Consider the following 16159-nt stretch of genomic DNA (forward strand, 5'->3'; position numbering starts at 1 on the left):
CTTCAGTTTGATAGTAAGTCTTTCAGGAGATACTGTTGTGAGTTGGGAATTACGAATAGATATTCTACCCCAGGTTATCCCTAGGGGAATGGACAAGCCGAGGCGGTTAACAAGGTCATCGTTAATGGACTAAAAAACAGGTTGGATGACGTGAAGGGAAGATGGATAGAAGAGTTGTCACATGTCCTCTGGACGTATAGACCTACACCTCGTTGATCAACAAGAGAGACCCCTTTTTCAATAACTTATGGGGTCGAGGCTATCATTCTTTTAGAAACTGGCTTCCCAACATTAAAGACCAGCTCATTCAATCCGAGCAGTAACAACGAGTTGCTGGAAAAGAGCCTAGACTTTATTGAAGAAAGAAAAGAAAGTGCAAAGGTTCAATTGGCATACTACCAACACAAACTCAAGCAAGGTTATGTTGCCAACGTAAAGCTAAGACCATTAGTGCCTGGTGACTTGGTGTTGAGAAAAGTTCTGGATATTGCGAAGAACCCAGCACGGGGAAAGTTAAGACCCAATTGGGAAGGACCATATCGCATCACCTCGATGGCTGATGTAGGAGCATACTTTCTTGAAGACCTAGATGAACATGTAATACCACGCCTGTGGAATGTAAACAACTTGAAAATGTATTATTATTAATGAAAGTCTCTTTTGTCAATATATTGGGCCTTGGACTTTGTCCGAGAACATTGAATGGTCCGAGGTGAAACAAATAGTTATTAGGGGTTCCAATTTAAAGTCTCATGAGTAAGGAACGAATGGAAGGTGGTCTGAGGAGGAACTCCTCCTCGGATATGATGAATGCAGCTCAAGTATCTATTCCGGCAATTAGAATGACCCTCTAGGAAGCTCCAATGATAGGGACGTGCCTCATGAACATACGAGAAGGAAGGAAACCCAAAAATATCTAAGAAAAAGCTGCTATCACCGCATTAAATGCACTGCAGTTACTTCTCTGACCACATTTATGTGGAGAAGACTTCTGAACAGTGCTGTCTTGGCTACCACAACTCACAGAAAGCTAAAGAAGGTGTCTGATGAAACAGGAACTCAAGTAAGGGCTCAAATAATCAACAAGTGTAGGATCAAGATGGTCCAAAGAAAACTATATAATATAAGAGACCCTCCATGAGAGAGAGATCAGAAATTGATCAGAGAGCATTATAACAATCAAAATTATATTTGTAATTGATTTGTATGACAAAATACATCCTCGGACAGTGAATTCATTCAACTCTATTCTCCTTGTTATTTCTTGATCACTTTTAAATCCATACTAGCCGTTGTCAAACTCATTAGGGCCAAGTTCTTCGACCTACTCTCCACAAATTTATTATACCGGGCTCACTGGGTCAAGATCCCATACATCTTGGGTTTGGGTTGCAAAACGTGTCCCTACAAGTAGAGTACCTTAGGAATCTGAGAAGTTTATCTATAACTAATTGATGTTTATCACTTTGTTTAAAATTTAAAAAAACCGTGATTTTGATATGAGAATTTTTTGTTTTTTGATATTTTTTATTTACGTTCTTTAAAGTAACCCAACATACTTCCCTATAAAAAAGATTAAAAAAAAAAAGGAGTAACCGAACAATTAAGAGTATTTGAGTTAAAAAAAAACAAAAATTAAAAAAAAATGGAAAGAAAGGAAGGACTAAGGAGTAACTGAATGTAAATAGAAATTAAATACTTTTCAAATAGGGAAGAAGAGATTTAAAGAAAAAAAAAATCCTTCAATTCCTACCCCTAAAAGGTTTTTTTTTTTTTTTTTTTTTTTTTTTTTTTTTTTTAAGCGTAAATTCTTATTAAAAAAAAAAAAAAAAAAAAAAAAAAAAAAAAAAAAAAAAAAAAAAAAAAAAAAAAAAAAAAAAAAAAAAAAAAAAAAAAAAAAACACCCAAAAGAGAGTTTGCAAAATGAAAAAGAAAAAGAAGGAGCCTTACCAATATCCTTTCTCAGGAAGCCAGTTCAAGCATAAACCCTCTTATTTGAAATTTCTATGTTAGGCACGGCCCACAGGTAATAAGCAACCATCAAACACCTTTGAATCCCTAATCACATTCACTCATGGGTAAGTACTTGGCAGCCATAGCAAGTAAGAACTCAAAGAAAGTCAATGATAAACAAAAATAAAAATAAAGAGGAACTTGCAAAAATAGAATTTAAAGGCCATTGGAGCTTTTGATAAAGTCCGTTTAAATTGTTTAGAAACCAAATCTAAAAGTAGAAGAAGAAGAAAGAAGAAGATGTAGAGCTAAATTGAATGTTTTCAATCTGAAGAAGAATGAGAAAAACTGGCAAAGCGTACATGAGTTTGTGGGTCTTAAAGTATAGGAGTTTTAATTTACATATTTATTCTCATTAGTTAAAAATTTATAAGTGGGTATGATGAGGGTATTTTAGGCATCAAAATTGAGGAATCCACACAAGGGAAGCCCCTTAAATAATAGTATTAGAAAAAAAAAAAAAAAAAGAACCAAAAAAGCATAAGCATTATTATATTATTTTGCTTTCTCTAAAGAAAGAAAAAAAAGTCCATCTTTCACATTACTTATCCCTTTGAAGAAAAAAAAAAAAAAACCCCGATAAAACAGAAGCATTATTATATTAATTTGCTTTCTCTATAAATAAATAAATAAATTGCTACAATTTCATTTCGTCTTATCTTTTAAATAAACATAGACCCTTGGGGCTTGGTTTATTTTCACTAGCTAGTAAATCTCAATCCCAATCTCAATTAAAGGTTTGTTCGATGGTTGGTCATTAAAAATTTCAAATCTTTAGAGTTATTAGTTCTTGAGATCTTAAACCCAAAAAACAAAACAAAAAAAAACCTTTAATTTTTTAAAATTATATGCAGCACATTTTTGCCTATCTTTCAGTTTTATTATTTCTTTGTAGGTTCTACTTAGCTCAATTGATAAAGTCTCTTATTATCAAATAAGATATATGAATTCAATTCTCACCTACACCAAAAATCATTTGGTGTCTTGCTCTGATGATAAAAGACAATCATCAAGACCAGACATCATAGTTTGAAAATATCTCTAAAAAAAAATTACCACTTTGAAAAAAAAAAACCCAAAAAAGAGCATAATTATATTAATTTGCTTTCTTTTAAAAAAAAAAAAAATTCTTCAATTTCATTTAGTTTTATCTTTTAAATAACCCTTGGGCCCTGGTTTTTTTTCACTAGTAAATCCCAATCCACATCTCAATTAAAGGTTTGTCTATGGTTGGTCAATAAATTTTCTATAGAGAATTTTCAAATCTATACAGTTATTATTGAGAGCATAAACCCAAAATAACTATAATGTTTTAAAATTGATATTGCTGTTGTTGTTGTTGTTGTTGTTGTTGTAGTAATATACTTAGAATTTAATTCGCAGTGTATATTTGATAACATTAAATTTAAAATTATAAAATTGATAGTATTATAAAATTTAAAAAAAAAAAAATCTCATTTACTAATTTAGTGGCTAGTAATACATATTTTTATCCTTTTTTTTTTCATAATGACAAAACAATAACAATGTCCTCGAGCATTGATATATTTTTAAGTGAAATATAAACATTTTTTTTTATAAGCTAACTATATGCAGATACTTTTTTTTTTTAAATTTTATAAAGAGTTAAATATAAGTGTTATTGTTACATTAGTATTCTCATGAAAACGTGACTACGTTAGAATGAGCACTTCTAAAATATGAGAGTTTTTTATGGGAATTGAGATATTATATCCTACACATTTAAATGAGACACTTTAAACCCTAACAAAAACAAAAACTAAACAAATCCTCTCGATCACACCATTAATGGTAGAACAAACAAAACCCCACCCCAACAGCATGAGAGAGAGAGAGAGAGAGAGAGAGAGAGAGAGAGAGAGAGATGGCATTTGATTGAGGTTTTTTTTTTTTTTTTAATTTAATTTTTGTTTAGGTATATTTGTAAATGTCTGAAAGTGTTTCATTTTAAAGTTTGAGGTTTATTAATTCTTTTCAAGGATACAATTATGTGATTTTTTTTTTTAAATGTAGTTCTTTTTTCTTTTAATTTTTTTGGACAAATTACAATTTATCCACCCGTGGTTTAACCGAAATTTAAATTGCTTACCTATGGTTTGGAATTTGACACTTTACCTACTTGAGATTTGATTGAAATTTAAGTTACCTATCTGTGGTTTAATCCCTTGTTGCAAGTGTTATGTTGGATTCTTTTTTTATCTTATTTGATATTGTATTTTTTTTTTTTTTTTTGTGTTTTTGGAGGAGAAATACATAAAAGTAGAACAAAATTACATATTTAGCCATGTTTTAACAAATCTAAGTTACAGAACTCGTACTGAGCTAATCTTAGACGAGTAAAGTATCAAATTTCAAATCACAAATAGACAACTTAAATTTCGGCCAAACCACAGGTGAGTAAGTTGTAATTTCCCCAATTTTGTAGAAATCACATGTGTATCTAAAGACTCTAAACTGAATATGGCCATATGGGAAGGAGAAGGGCAGTGCAATCCTCAAACTATGTTGAGGGTTCCTCCATCTCCTTAACAGTGACTGCAAATTTTTTTTTTTTTTTCTCTATTTTATTACATGCTCTATGTACAGATCGAAAAGAAATACCTCTAAACATGCCTACAAATGCTCGAATTGGATCCCTCAAATATTTCTATAATAAAAGGTGAGTGTTTTGTAAGAATTGAGATATTTATTTATCATAATCAATATCTCAATTCTTACAAAATTAGATTTGTGATTCGTTAGAATTAAGTCAAAAACAACAATAAATCACGAATTCCTACGCAATGACAATACCCCAATTGCATTCCAACCCTATCCTTTACACTCGAATTGACGTCTTACTGCCCTTTTACTTTTTAGCCATAGAACTTTGACATTTTAGTCCTGCCCTTGAAGGTAGAGTTTAGAGTCTGATTGGGATTAAGTTAAATTTATTAATTTATTTAATTTTGAAGATAAGTTAGACAATGGGTTCAAGTGAAGACTTAAGGTCCGTTTGGATATAACTGAAAATTGAAACTGAAAACTAAAAAACACTGTAGCAAAATAATTTTTAAATGTGTAAATAATACCGTAGGACCCATTTTTAATAAAAAAAATTGTTAAAAAGTGAAATTTGTGGGTCCGTAAACAGTATACGATGTGCACTGATTGGCTGAAAAAAGTTTGAAAAGTCCAACTTTGTGGCTACTATTCATTGAACAGTAGCCACAAGTCTAAAAAACGCATGAAAAAAAAAAAAAAAAAATAGATGCAAACGTTTCAATTTCAACCGAATCCAAACGTAGCCTTAATGGTAATAACTAGTAATATCTTTTGTAGTAACTCACGTTTGTAGTTGGAACCCACATATCATTTTCTCTCAATCTACCTATCAAAATAAAAATATCTATAGTTTAACAAACAAATAAACAAAAATTTAAAGATACAAATGTAAATGTTGTACGTGGAGGAACAACCTCTATTTATACCGATAAACCGTAACATATCTTGCATGCCTAGGAAGTTTGTGAATGGCATATTTACCTTATCTTCGGATATGAGAGAAACTAATACCACTGAAGGCATCTGTAAATGACTTAACATCAGCAATAAGATGACCCAAGGAAGTGAATGACTCATCATCACTTCTTAGAGCTTTGATTACCACTTTTGAATCTCCCACAAGGTTAATGGAGGAAAGCCTAATTTCATTAGCAAAAGCAAGCGCTCGCACAACCTCAATTGCTTCTACATCAACAACTGAATGGGGAAGAACTAACCCCTTGGACATTAAGCCTCTAGCAGTTTCGGATTACTACCCCAATTCTTGCCTCTGCGGTTTCTTTAAACACCGCTCCGTTCCTATGATACCAAAGAGTCCAAACAAACATGGCAAAGACTTCGAGATTTTTCGCATCCTCAATAACCTGCTGCACAACATCAACAAACCTTGTGCTTAAGACTGCGAAAAATCTACATTTGGTCAGAACCCCTACACCACCGAAATGCATGGACACAACAACAAGACATGAATTGCATCTTCAAGGAGTTGTTTACAATGCTCGCATACATCATCCATTAAAACTTTCCTGCGAACCAAATTAGTTTTGGTAGGAATGGAATTTTTACAAGCTCGCCAAAGCAATTTTTTTTTACCTTAATTCGGAACTGTGAAACCCCAAATTTTCTTCCATACTCCATGGTTGTGAGGTGAGCTCCTTGGGGCCGAATCGACCATAGAAATTTCATGTGAAAGAAAATTATAGCCAAACTTCACAGCAAAATAAATACCAGACTGAACATAAGGCCAAACCAATCTATCTAGAGGTAACCTCTTGATCAATTGTGCCTCTTGCGGGGAGAAAAGTCAGGTCAGTTTTAGAGTTAGGATTAATAAGGGTACTAAAAGAGAATTGGGTTTAGGGTGCATGGTAGTGGTACTAAGAAGGCAGCCAATTGGTGCAAATCTTTTCCATACATGGTATGCTTTTTTTTTTTTTTTTTTTTGAGACTCACATGGTATGTTTTAATTGTACCAAGTGGCACATATTGTATAGACTATAGACATAGTTGACATTTAACTACCAACTCAATAGCAAATATGGATAAAATGACTATATTCAAAACACTAAGAAACATTATAATTGACATAGTTGACATTTAACTACCAACTCAATAGCAAATATGGATGAAATGACTATATTCAAAACACTAAGTAACATTATAATTAAAAATCTAAATTTTAAAACGTTAAGAATAAAAAATAAAAAATAAATTACCCCAAATTCAAAAGAGTGTAATTTATATATAATTCATACTTTATTTAGGGCAACACCAATTAATGCATCTTTCATGAGTTTCCCATTAGGTTTTTTTTTTTTTTTTTTTTTTTTTTTTTTTTTTTTTTTTTTTTGGTGGAAGTAAAGTTTTTCTTTAGGTAAAAAGTGAAGTTTGGACATATAGCATGAGAAAGTGACAATTCATTCACGGTGCATCTTTTTAGGGAGGCTATATGATAAAATTTTTGTCATCTATCAATCTCTGTGAAAGACCATATATATTAATTGGCCCTTCTGCCATAAGTACTCCATGTCTCCGAGTGGGGTTAAACTGTGGGTTTCATTTAGGGACCATGCCCCTAATTGAAACCTAATTCATATCATTGTTGAATTCTTAGTGGTTTCTCTCTCCCAAAAAAAAAAAAAACTCAATGTTGTGTCAGATATGTCGAAGACACCCTGACAAGTCTTGACAGGGAAAAAAAACTCATTTTAAAAAGTCTCTTCCATTTTTGATATATTCTAAAGATTTTGATAGTCTTTAACTATTTTAAAAACTTAAAATATAATAAATTATCCCTATAAATAATAAAATATAGCTAAACATATATATATAAATTAATTAATTGTATCGTTTTTTTTTTTTTTTTAAAGAATTGCCGTGTTGGCGTGTGTATGTTATGCTCATGTCCATGCTTCTTAGCTTATTGATGTCATTGAATTACTGAACTCTACTTAACTACAATACCATCATATCTTATATGAGTGAGTACTTCAAAACCTTTATATAGTTCAATCTATGGATAAAGAATGACCCAAGAACTTAAAGAAAGATATATATGTTGATGTAATTGCCATTGGAGCCACATACAATACAAGGCTCCTCCTCTGTGTCAATGACCTAATGATTAAGTAAATATATATATATATATATATATATATATATATATATTTTCTTTAATTTGATAATAGTTACTATAAGAGAGAGGGATTTGAATCCTAAAACATCTTTATTAAAAATACTATAAGACAAAAGTTACCAATTTAACAATAAAGCTCTTAGCATCAAGTGAATATACCTGAACAGTCATTTTGCACCCAAGGAATGAGATTGAAACCTAAGCCAAAATGACCAAACGAGATGGAGCTCCTTTATTCTAGTTGCCCTCCTTTTTTATATATAAAAATATAGAGTGGGATCTTTTCTTTTGTAGAAATTTATTATCAATCAAATGCTCCTAAATTCCCAATGCGTGTGTGCAACTTCCCATTGTAAACAAACAAAATTCCCGTTTTGAATTGAAAAAAATTTAACATTACATAAAGTTAATAGTGTACATTAGCAGCCAAAATACTTTACTCAAAAAAAGACCCAACCTTTTCAGAACAAATTGGTGGCGCTACGCCATCTTAATATATGTTTTAAAAAAAAAACAAAACAAAACAAACCGTGACAATCTCTAATATATCGTGGAGCTATCACGATCATGATCATGAAGAGGCAAAGCAAAATAAGAGTAGAAAAGAGACCCACCATCCATCACTCTTAATTAATCTCTTATACTTGAATCAAAAGAAAGAAAAAGGTCTCGATCGTGAGGTTATTATTGGTGCTTGATTCCTGAGAAAAAATGCACACCTGTCTGTGAAAATTCCAGCTGTTATGATTGTCTCTTTCATTTTTTTTCAACTTAGACTCTCATTTAGATATTGATAAAAATAGAGCTAACTTAACCCTTCACACTTGTCAACCACAAACGAAAGTGGACGAAGAAATATTAATCGAAATGATACAATATCAAACTGTGATTGTTACCTTTTTTGTTTTTATATTTGCTTTTCGTTGCAAATTGCATTGTAAGATTTTGAATTGACAGCAGACATATTATCTTCTTCTTCTGAGTCTGATCTTCTTTTGGTGTAAATAATTAAATACTGTCCATTTTTGACAAATTAACTAAACAAGAAATGAAGAATCTTTTGACCACCATGTGACTTTGTACTAATTTCGTAAGTTTTAATGAATGAGTGTTTTTTTTCCCCGAAGTTCTGTTCAATCCTGCAAATTGTTACTCCAAAGGTTTTACAAAATTGTTAATTGATACCCTAGATTTCTAGTAAATCTTACAATTTTATTCACACTTCTTTTCAATTAATTTATCCTCGATTCGATTTGAGTTGGGTTTTGGGCTTTTTTTTTTTTTTTTTTTTTTTAAGATACTAATAGTGTTGGAAACTCTTTTCCAATAAACAGAAAAATAAATATGATAGTCTTTTTTTTCTTTTCTTCTTTTCAGAAAACAATAAATATGATAATAAGAACCCAGTTTTTAGTATACTTTTCTTTTGTTTATATAAAGCCACTTTAGTCAACGTAACGTGTAGAATATATTATGAATGTTACAAATTTTATTATATAGAATTTAGGGTAAAATGCAAAACTCACCCTGTAAGTTTATTCAGAATTCATTTCAGTCATCTAACTTTGTATTTGTTCATTTTAGTCCTCTAAGTTTCAGATTTATTCAATTAAGGAATTTCTGTCAATATTTGTTAAAATTATTTGAAAAAAAATTGAAAAATATTCTTCAATCATTAATTTAATTTTTTTTTGTAAGGACACGATTTGGTGACGAACCTAAACAGTATTGGATTCGTACGTAAAAGGCCCAGACAATATGATTTGTAGAGCGTGGGTGTAAAGAGCTAGATTAACGGTGGTATCTACCTCCAAAATTTTCTTTCAAGCCCATACCATGTTTTCATTCTCTTTTGTTGGTATAATCAACGTCTTTTCTTAAATCCCTAGTGTTACTCTCTCTCCTTCTCTTCTTCCTTTTTTCTCTTCAGTTTTATGTGTGTTCTCCTTTTTTTCTCGATCCCCTTCTCCATGTTCCTCTTTTAGTTTATATACTCCCCTGCGCGATCCATCTTCACCGAACACGTGTAGATTGTGCCCAGGGGATTTCTTTCTGTCCCATCTGGCGCCTCCTGGAACTTCCTATGGGCAGCTGTAAGGCTGCTTTCCTGCTGCTCAGGTATCACCTCCACATTAATGCGGCCAGAGAGTTGGTTGAGAGGTCATTAATACGGAGGCAGCTATAGTTTTAGATATTTGTTGGCCTTATCTCTTTCATCTTTAGTCGGCTACTCTACCCCTTGAGATGACCTACTTCTGAGGTCTGATCGTGGTGATACTACGTCCTGATCGTCTTCGGATGCGATCGTCCTCGGACGCATACTGCCGAGGAGGATGGCGTCCTCGGACGGGTGCACGACCTCGGATGGGCCACTGGCCCAACAATCCTCAACCAATTCTGAATCCTATGGGCCTATCGACCGAATGATCCCCACATTTTTAATTTAAAAAACTTGAAGAAAAATTTAAAAAATTGAAAAATTAATCACAACATATAATAAAAGTTGATGGAAAAACCTTAATTGAATAAACTTGAAAGTTAAAAGACTGAAATGAACGAAGCAAAGCTAAAGGACTTAAATGAATTTTTGTGAAACATAGAGGGTAAGTTTTGTATTTTTGCCTAGAATTTATAAATAAAAATAACAACAATCATAAAAAAATATAAATAAATAAAAACACAAACTTTTATTTGTTAAGTCGTTGAATCATAAATCTTTTACTCAACTATTAGAGATTTAACTAGTTAAAGTAACTGAAACTCAAAAATTGATTGGTGTGTTAGTCTGATGATAAAGATATATTATCAAGAGCGGATGCTATAAATTAAAACTCTCTAAAAAAATCGTTGAAATCTTGTTTCTAAAAAAAAAAAAAAAAAAATTTGTTAAAATCTATTAATTATATTCATTATGACACTGGTTTGTAAACATTTTAGTTCATCACAAAATTGTGAGAAAATTGAAACATTTAAGGGTCGTTTAGTACGGGATTTTAATCAATAATTTTCAATTTTTAAATAATATTACATATATTTTTATATATTTTTTTATTTATGTATATTTTTAAAAAATACGAATAAAATTAAGGAAATACTAATGAGGACTCTTAATTTCATCGTACACTGCATAAAGTCATCTGATAAGATTCCAGTCAATCTCCTCGAAATACTTGAGAGGAACACTAGAGGACATGTAACATGCAACGTAATACTTATTGCTTGACATCGTACATTTCAAGCTCTGCAACTATTATTGACACAAGCATTTATTTATATGACCACGTTCCAAGCTGAAAACAACCCCCCCCAAAAAAAAAAAAAACATACCAAAAAAAGTTTGGGAACACCATTTTTGTTAAGAAGGGATACGTAAGTGATGAAAAAAAATAATTGGAACGGATAAATTTAAAGCTTTTTCATTGTTATGCTTTATTAATAGACTTTACAGCTTATTTGGTCTTCTAGAAAGGGTGACAAACTCCATTTTTTTTGTTAATAATATTGATTTTTTTAATAATTTAATAGTTGAATAGATACCTTCGTTGAAAACACGTTAAAATATCAATTAAGTTAAAGATTCTTAACAAAATTCTAACGGACATTCATTCATTTGAAAAGGAAGATGAAGAATATGAATATGGAATTCAAACAAAAGAATAAACTGCAACAGTGAGATCTCGATATATTCCCCATTGTTGTTAATAATAGCAAACTTTTTTGTTTTTTTTTTCCACAAGTATTAGTAGGCATTCCACTCGGGATTTAAGTGCCTTAAAACTTTAATAAGGTTCTAGCAGTCAAGTCCAAAGATATAATCTAATGCTAAATTCTGTGGAACGGCGGATTCAGTACAGAATATAATGAAAGAAGAAGTAAGAACCGGACCAGATCAAGCCGGGTAGGTTGTAATGAATATATTGTATAATGACACAAATGTCTTCTTCTTCTTCTTCTTCTTTTGTTTTTTAGAATAATAATGACAGAAATGTCTCTTAAGTCTTATCCATATTTATAAATACTTACTAGCAGTCTAGCAGATATATATACAATTCCAAAATCATGGCCGCACCCACCATACACACTCTTAGGTCCACATGGTTTGCAATTCAAGAACCTATTAGTAAACTAGAAAAATGGGCACCAAAATTATAGAATATACATACACAATAAAATCATTGTACTTTTTTTTTTTTTTTTGATAAATAAAATCATTATACTTAAAGAATAGAGTTTTAATACTTTAATAATAGAGTTTTTAGTTTCTAATAATTATATTCTTCATCATCAGGTCAAAATACTAATCGATTTTTAATATAGAATAATTTTTGTAAATTTTTTTTTTTTTTTTTATATATTCTTCATCGTACCAAAACACAACTGTCTTCTTCTTCTTTGTTTTTTTAGAAGAATAATGGCAAAAATGTCTCTTATAGATATTTATAAATAATTACTAGTAGATATATATACAATTCCAAAATCATGGCCACACCCACCATACAAACTCTTAGGTCCACATGGTTTGCAATTCAAAAACCTATTAGTAAACCAGAAAAATGGACACCAAAACTTATAGAATATACATACACAAGAAAATCATTATACTTTAAAGTTTAAATAATAGAGTTTTAATTTATGACATCAATTTCTGATAATCATGTTCTTCGATCAAAACACCCATCAATTTTTAGTATAAAATAGTTTTTTGTAACCATTTTTTATTCCGAAATTAATATTAAGTTGTAAAAATGCAACTTAATGCTAGTTCTTTCTACTTTTCAACAAATGTTAGTTTCTTCATTATTATCCCAACAAATAATGACTAATTATCATTCAAAGAGAAAGAAAGAGGGCCAATAATAATACACTAATCACAAAGACAAACTCATTCCCATCTCCATTAGTGTATACAAATCATCATAATCATATATTAAATACCAAAACAAATAAACACAGAATTAACTTAAATATTGAAATTATAGTAACTATATATACTCCAATTTTTGATTGTAAACTATATTATCATGATCACACAGATGCTTGTGAAACCTTGTTAACTACCTTATTACCCTCTTGACCCAACGCCCCAGCTGCCCTCATATCACCACTAACCGCCGTGCCGACACCCTGATACGGCGTATAATAAACTTGCCTCCCCACCGCACCGTCGTATGCCGCCGTCACCATCGGCGCGTAGCCTCCACCCGCTTCCACGGCCCCCATTCCACCACCGCCACCCGGTCGCATGACTCCGAACCCCTCCGTGTAAGCCACCATTTTCGGCGGCTGTGGCGGCAAAACGGGTTGTGGTGGAGCTGACATCTGTGGCAGCTGCTGCTGCTGCTGCGGCGGCGGCGGCGGCGGCTGGGAGTGTTGTTGTTGTGGGACCATATTATAAACCGGCTGCTCCCGGTAAACGTCGTTGGGAACACGCTGCATGTTGTGGTAGTACCCTTGAGTGGTTGGTCCGGTTGCCGGTCGGACCATTGGTGCAGCATGGTAGACTGTACCAGGAGTTGGAATCATGTACATCTGTTGTTCCGGTGCACTCGTTTGGAAACCGCCACCGGAGAATTGTTTTTCTGGCCAAAACCCTGCGTTTGGAGGTCCAGTTACCGGAGGAGCTTTTTCCGGTACCTTGTGAACGTAGTAATCTCCGGCGTAAGGTCCGACGAGGTTTTCATCGCTTTTTCTTCTGTACATAGCCGCTTCGTGTTCACTGATTTGTAACCTCTGGAATTCCTGCAATTGCCTCTGGATCTCAACCGGGTTCATAACCGGATCCGACCCGACGACACGGGTGGGAAATTCAGGAACCGGCGGGATCACGGGTTCCGGAACAGAATCTTGGAACTTCACAGCCACTTGTGGCGGCGGAGGGACTCCTTTGTCCAAACCGAACAAAAAATCGACGTGGTTCGGCGTCGGAGCCTTCGGAGGCTCAGTCGGACCCGAATTCAAAGCGTCCACGAAGCGTTCACGGTCCGATTTCGGAGTTTCGGGTCCGGAACCCGACTGACACGGACCCTGAAACAGAAAAAGCCTCATTCGCGCGGGCTTAGCAGAAGCACGGTAGAGACGGTCGTACTCGTGCATCATGTGCTCAAGGTCATCGTCGTTGGTGACAGAAATCAAAGCATCGAGGTCTTCACCGGGGAGCTGGTACTTGAACGACACTTCAGAATCGGCGCCGCCGGCGCAGAGAACGGAGAGCTTAGAAATGAAGGAGTTGAACTTGACGGTACGATCGACGGCGAGAATCTTAGTCTCGCCGCCGATGTAAGACAGCTGATTGTCGTGAGGACGAGGGTGGATCTTGCCGCCATAGCTACACATGAACTTCGCTTTGTAGTTCTGGTGAGGCTGATCGTCCCATGGCGGCGGATTCTCGAAATCGATTTCTCGTGAGCGCGGCGAGGATTCGCCGGAGTCAGGGTATGAAGTGAAGGAGTAGTTTTCCATGGGTTGATTGTAGAGAGAGAGAGAGAGAGAGAAAGAGTGGAAGATTTTTTTGTTTTGGAAAGAGGAGAGTGATGTAGAGTGGAGGTTGTGCGTTTTGTTATGAGTTATGGGAAGGACTTTTTGGGGAGGGTGGGTCCTACTCAGCATTCATTGATGAGAGAGAGAAAGTAGAGATAAGAGAGAGAGAGAGAGAGAGAGAGAGGGAGTCATGTTATTTGACTTTGATAGGACTACGATCGAGTAGCAAGCACTATTATCTATCCGGTTGCAAATGCCGAGTGGAAGAACTGTAGAAGCACTACGGCTTTATTTAGTTTATGAAACACAAGTGCAAGTTGTGCAACATGCTAACTTACCTTCCAGGAAAATACATTTAAGAAAAAAAGTGAGTTGTTGGGCAACTGGTTTAGGACGGTGAGGATTATAACAATAGACTTGACTTACATTTGGACATACTGAAAAACGACGATTACACGTGACGTGATTAAAAGTGAATACGTGCTATTATTCCTGAACACTCTAAATTCCAGTTTTGCCCTGTAAAAATATTGCGTGTAACTGATTATTGTTACTTTTTAACCCTTAAATGCCTCCGGTAGCAGGTAGGATGTCGTAGTCGTATGTAGCTAAATCATTGTGATTAGAGTGGTAGCGAAATATAAGCGCTCGGTAGTAAATAAAGTGGCTTTATTACAGCGACAGAAGCTTCTTTTTACAGTGACAGAATAATACTACGAAAATGTACAAATAAGCGTCAGGTCCGCGTAGCGTGAGAATAACTGCACAGCTGATTGACATATTGCAAATGCAAACCATCTGGCGAAATTAACGGTTACTGTAGTTTCTAATTTTTTACTAAAATAAAATTTAATCTTTTTATTTATTTATGCATTTTAGCTTGACCCAGACTTTAAAAAAAAAAAAATACAAATAAAAATCAAACGAAAGCTCAATATTGTATAATTATGGTTACTACTTACTAAAACTAAACATTAATACGAATGGTTTGTTTGGAATTCACTTATTTTGTTGAAATTGAAAACTTTTGCTGAAAATACTGTAGATAAAGGTAAAAGTTAGCTGAAATAGTACAGTAGGACCCATAAATAGTAATAAAAATAAGTTGAATAGTAAGTGTGCGTTTGGATTGGGCATTTGTAGAGTAAGTGTTACGTTTGACGCTTTGGAGCCCAGGTCCCACGCACTGTTCATGGATTAGTAGCCCAAGGAAAACGCAGCAAGTGTTATACACAATGTTTTCAGATTTAAAAATTATTTTGCTATAATGTTTTCAACAAAATAAGCGATATCCAAATAGATCCTAAAATAAGTTGATAAAATTAATCATGCCAAACTCACACGTACTGTTATTAATTTTGTTCCATTCTAGTAATATTTTGTGTTAGTAAGAAAATTACAATGTTTAGCTCTTATTTCATCCTAAGCAAATTACAATGTTTAGCTCTTATTTCATCCTTGCTAAAATTTTCAATATGTTTCAATCTATTGACTCTATTCCACTTGCTTGGATCCTTGTTGTCCAATATGGTTTTTTATATGATTATGTCATTCAAAGTTAATGATGAATTTTGTCAAATTTCCACTGAAACTTATTTCCATGATTTTATTTTGTATTTTAGGTGTCCTAAAATGTTTAGAACCCCATGCCATTCAAAAATCCCCTAGCCCAATCAATTGACCTAATCAAAACACTATACCCTCCACTCTCAGATGGGTTTCTCCCTCTGAGAAAGAAAGAAAGAAGAGTGTGAGGAAGATGAAAACAAGAGCCTCGTAAAGGGCATTCCATTGACTCTTTATGATAATTGGTTGTAGAGGTTGAGACACCAATAGAATGTTCAAAGATGGAGGCCAAAACTTCTCAATGCTCCATCATCAACAAGAGAGAGTCACATCATAGTAATCTATTTATCAATATTTACCAACAATATGAGTAAACTCATAATATAAAATACTCTTTGCAAA

The 16159-nt window shown here is 33.5% G+C and overlaps 1 protein-coding gene across 1 annotated transcript; it reads right to left on the bottom strand.

The window, feature by feature from the left end:
* Window positions 1–12579: 12579 nt before the first annotated feature.
* Window positions 12580–14374, bottom strand: LOC115969185. The gene is made up of 2 exons (XM_031088775.1): window positions 14359–14374; window positions 12580–14205 (listed from the first exon to the last, which is right to left on the bottom strand). Exon 2 carries the CDS (start codon window positions 14171–14173, stop codon window positions 12740–12742), a length of 1434 nt encoding a protein of 477 aa, XP_030944635.1. The 5' UTR covers window positions 14174–14205; window positions 14359–14374; the 3' UTR covers window positions 12580–12739.
* Between the last annotated feature and the right edge of the window lie 1785 nt (window positions 14375–16159).

Source organism: Quercus lobata, chromosome 11 (assembly GCF_001633185.2).
Source record: "Quercus lobata isolate SW786 chromosome 11, ValleyOak3.0 Primary Assembly, whole genome shotgun sequence".
NCBI lineage: Eukaryota > Viridiplantae > Streptophyta > Magnoliopsida > Fagales > Fagaceae > Quercus > Quercus lobata.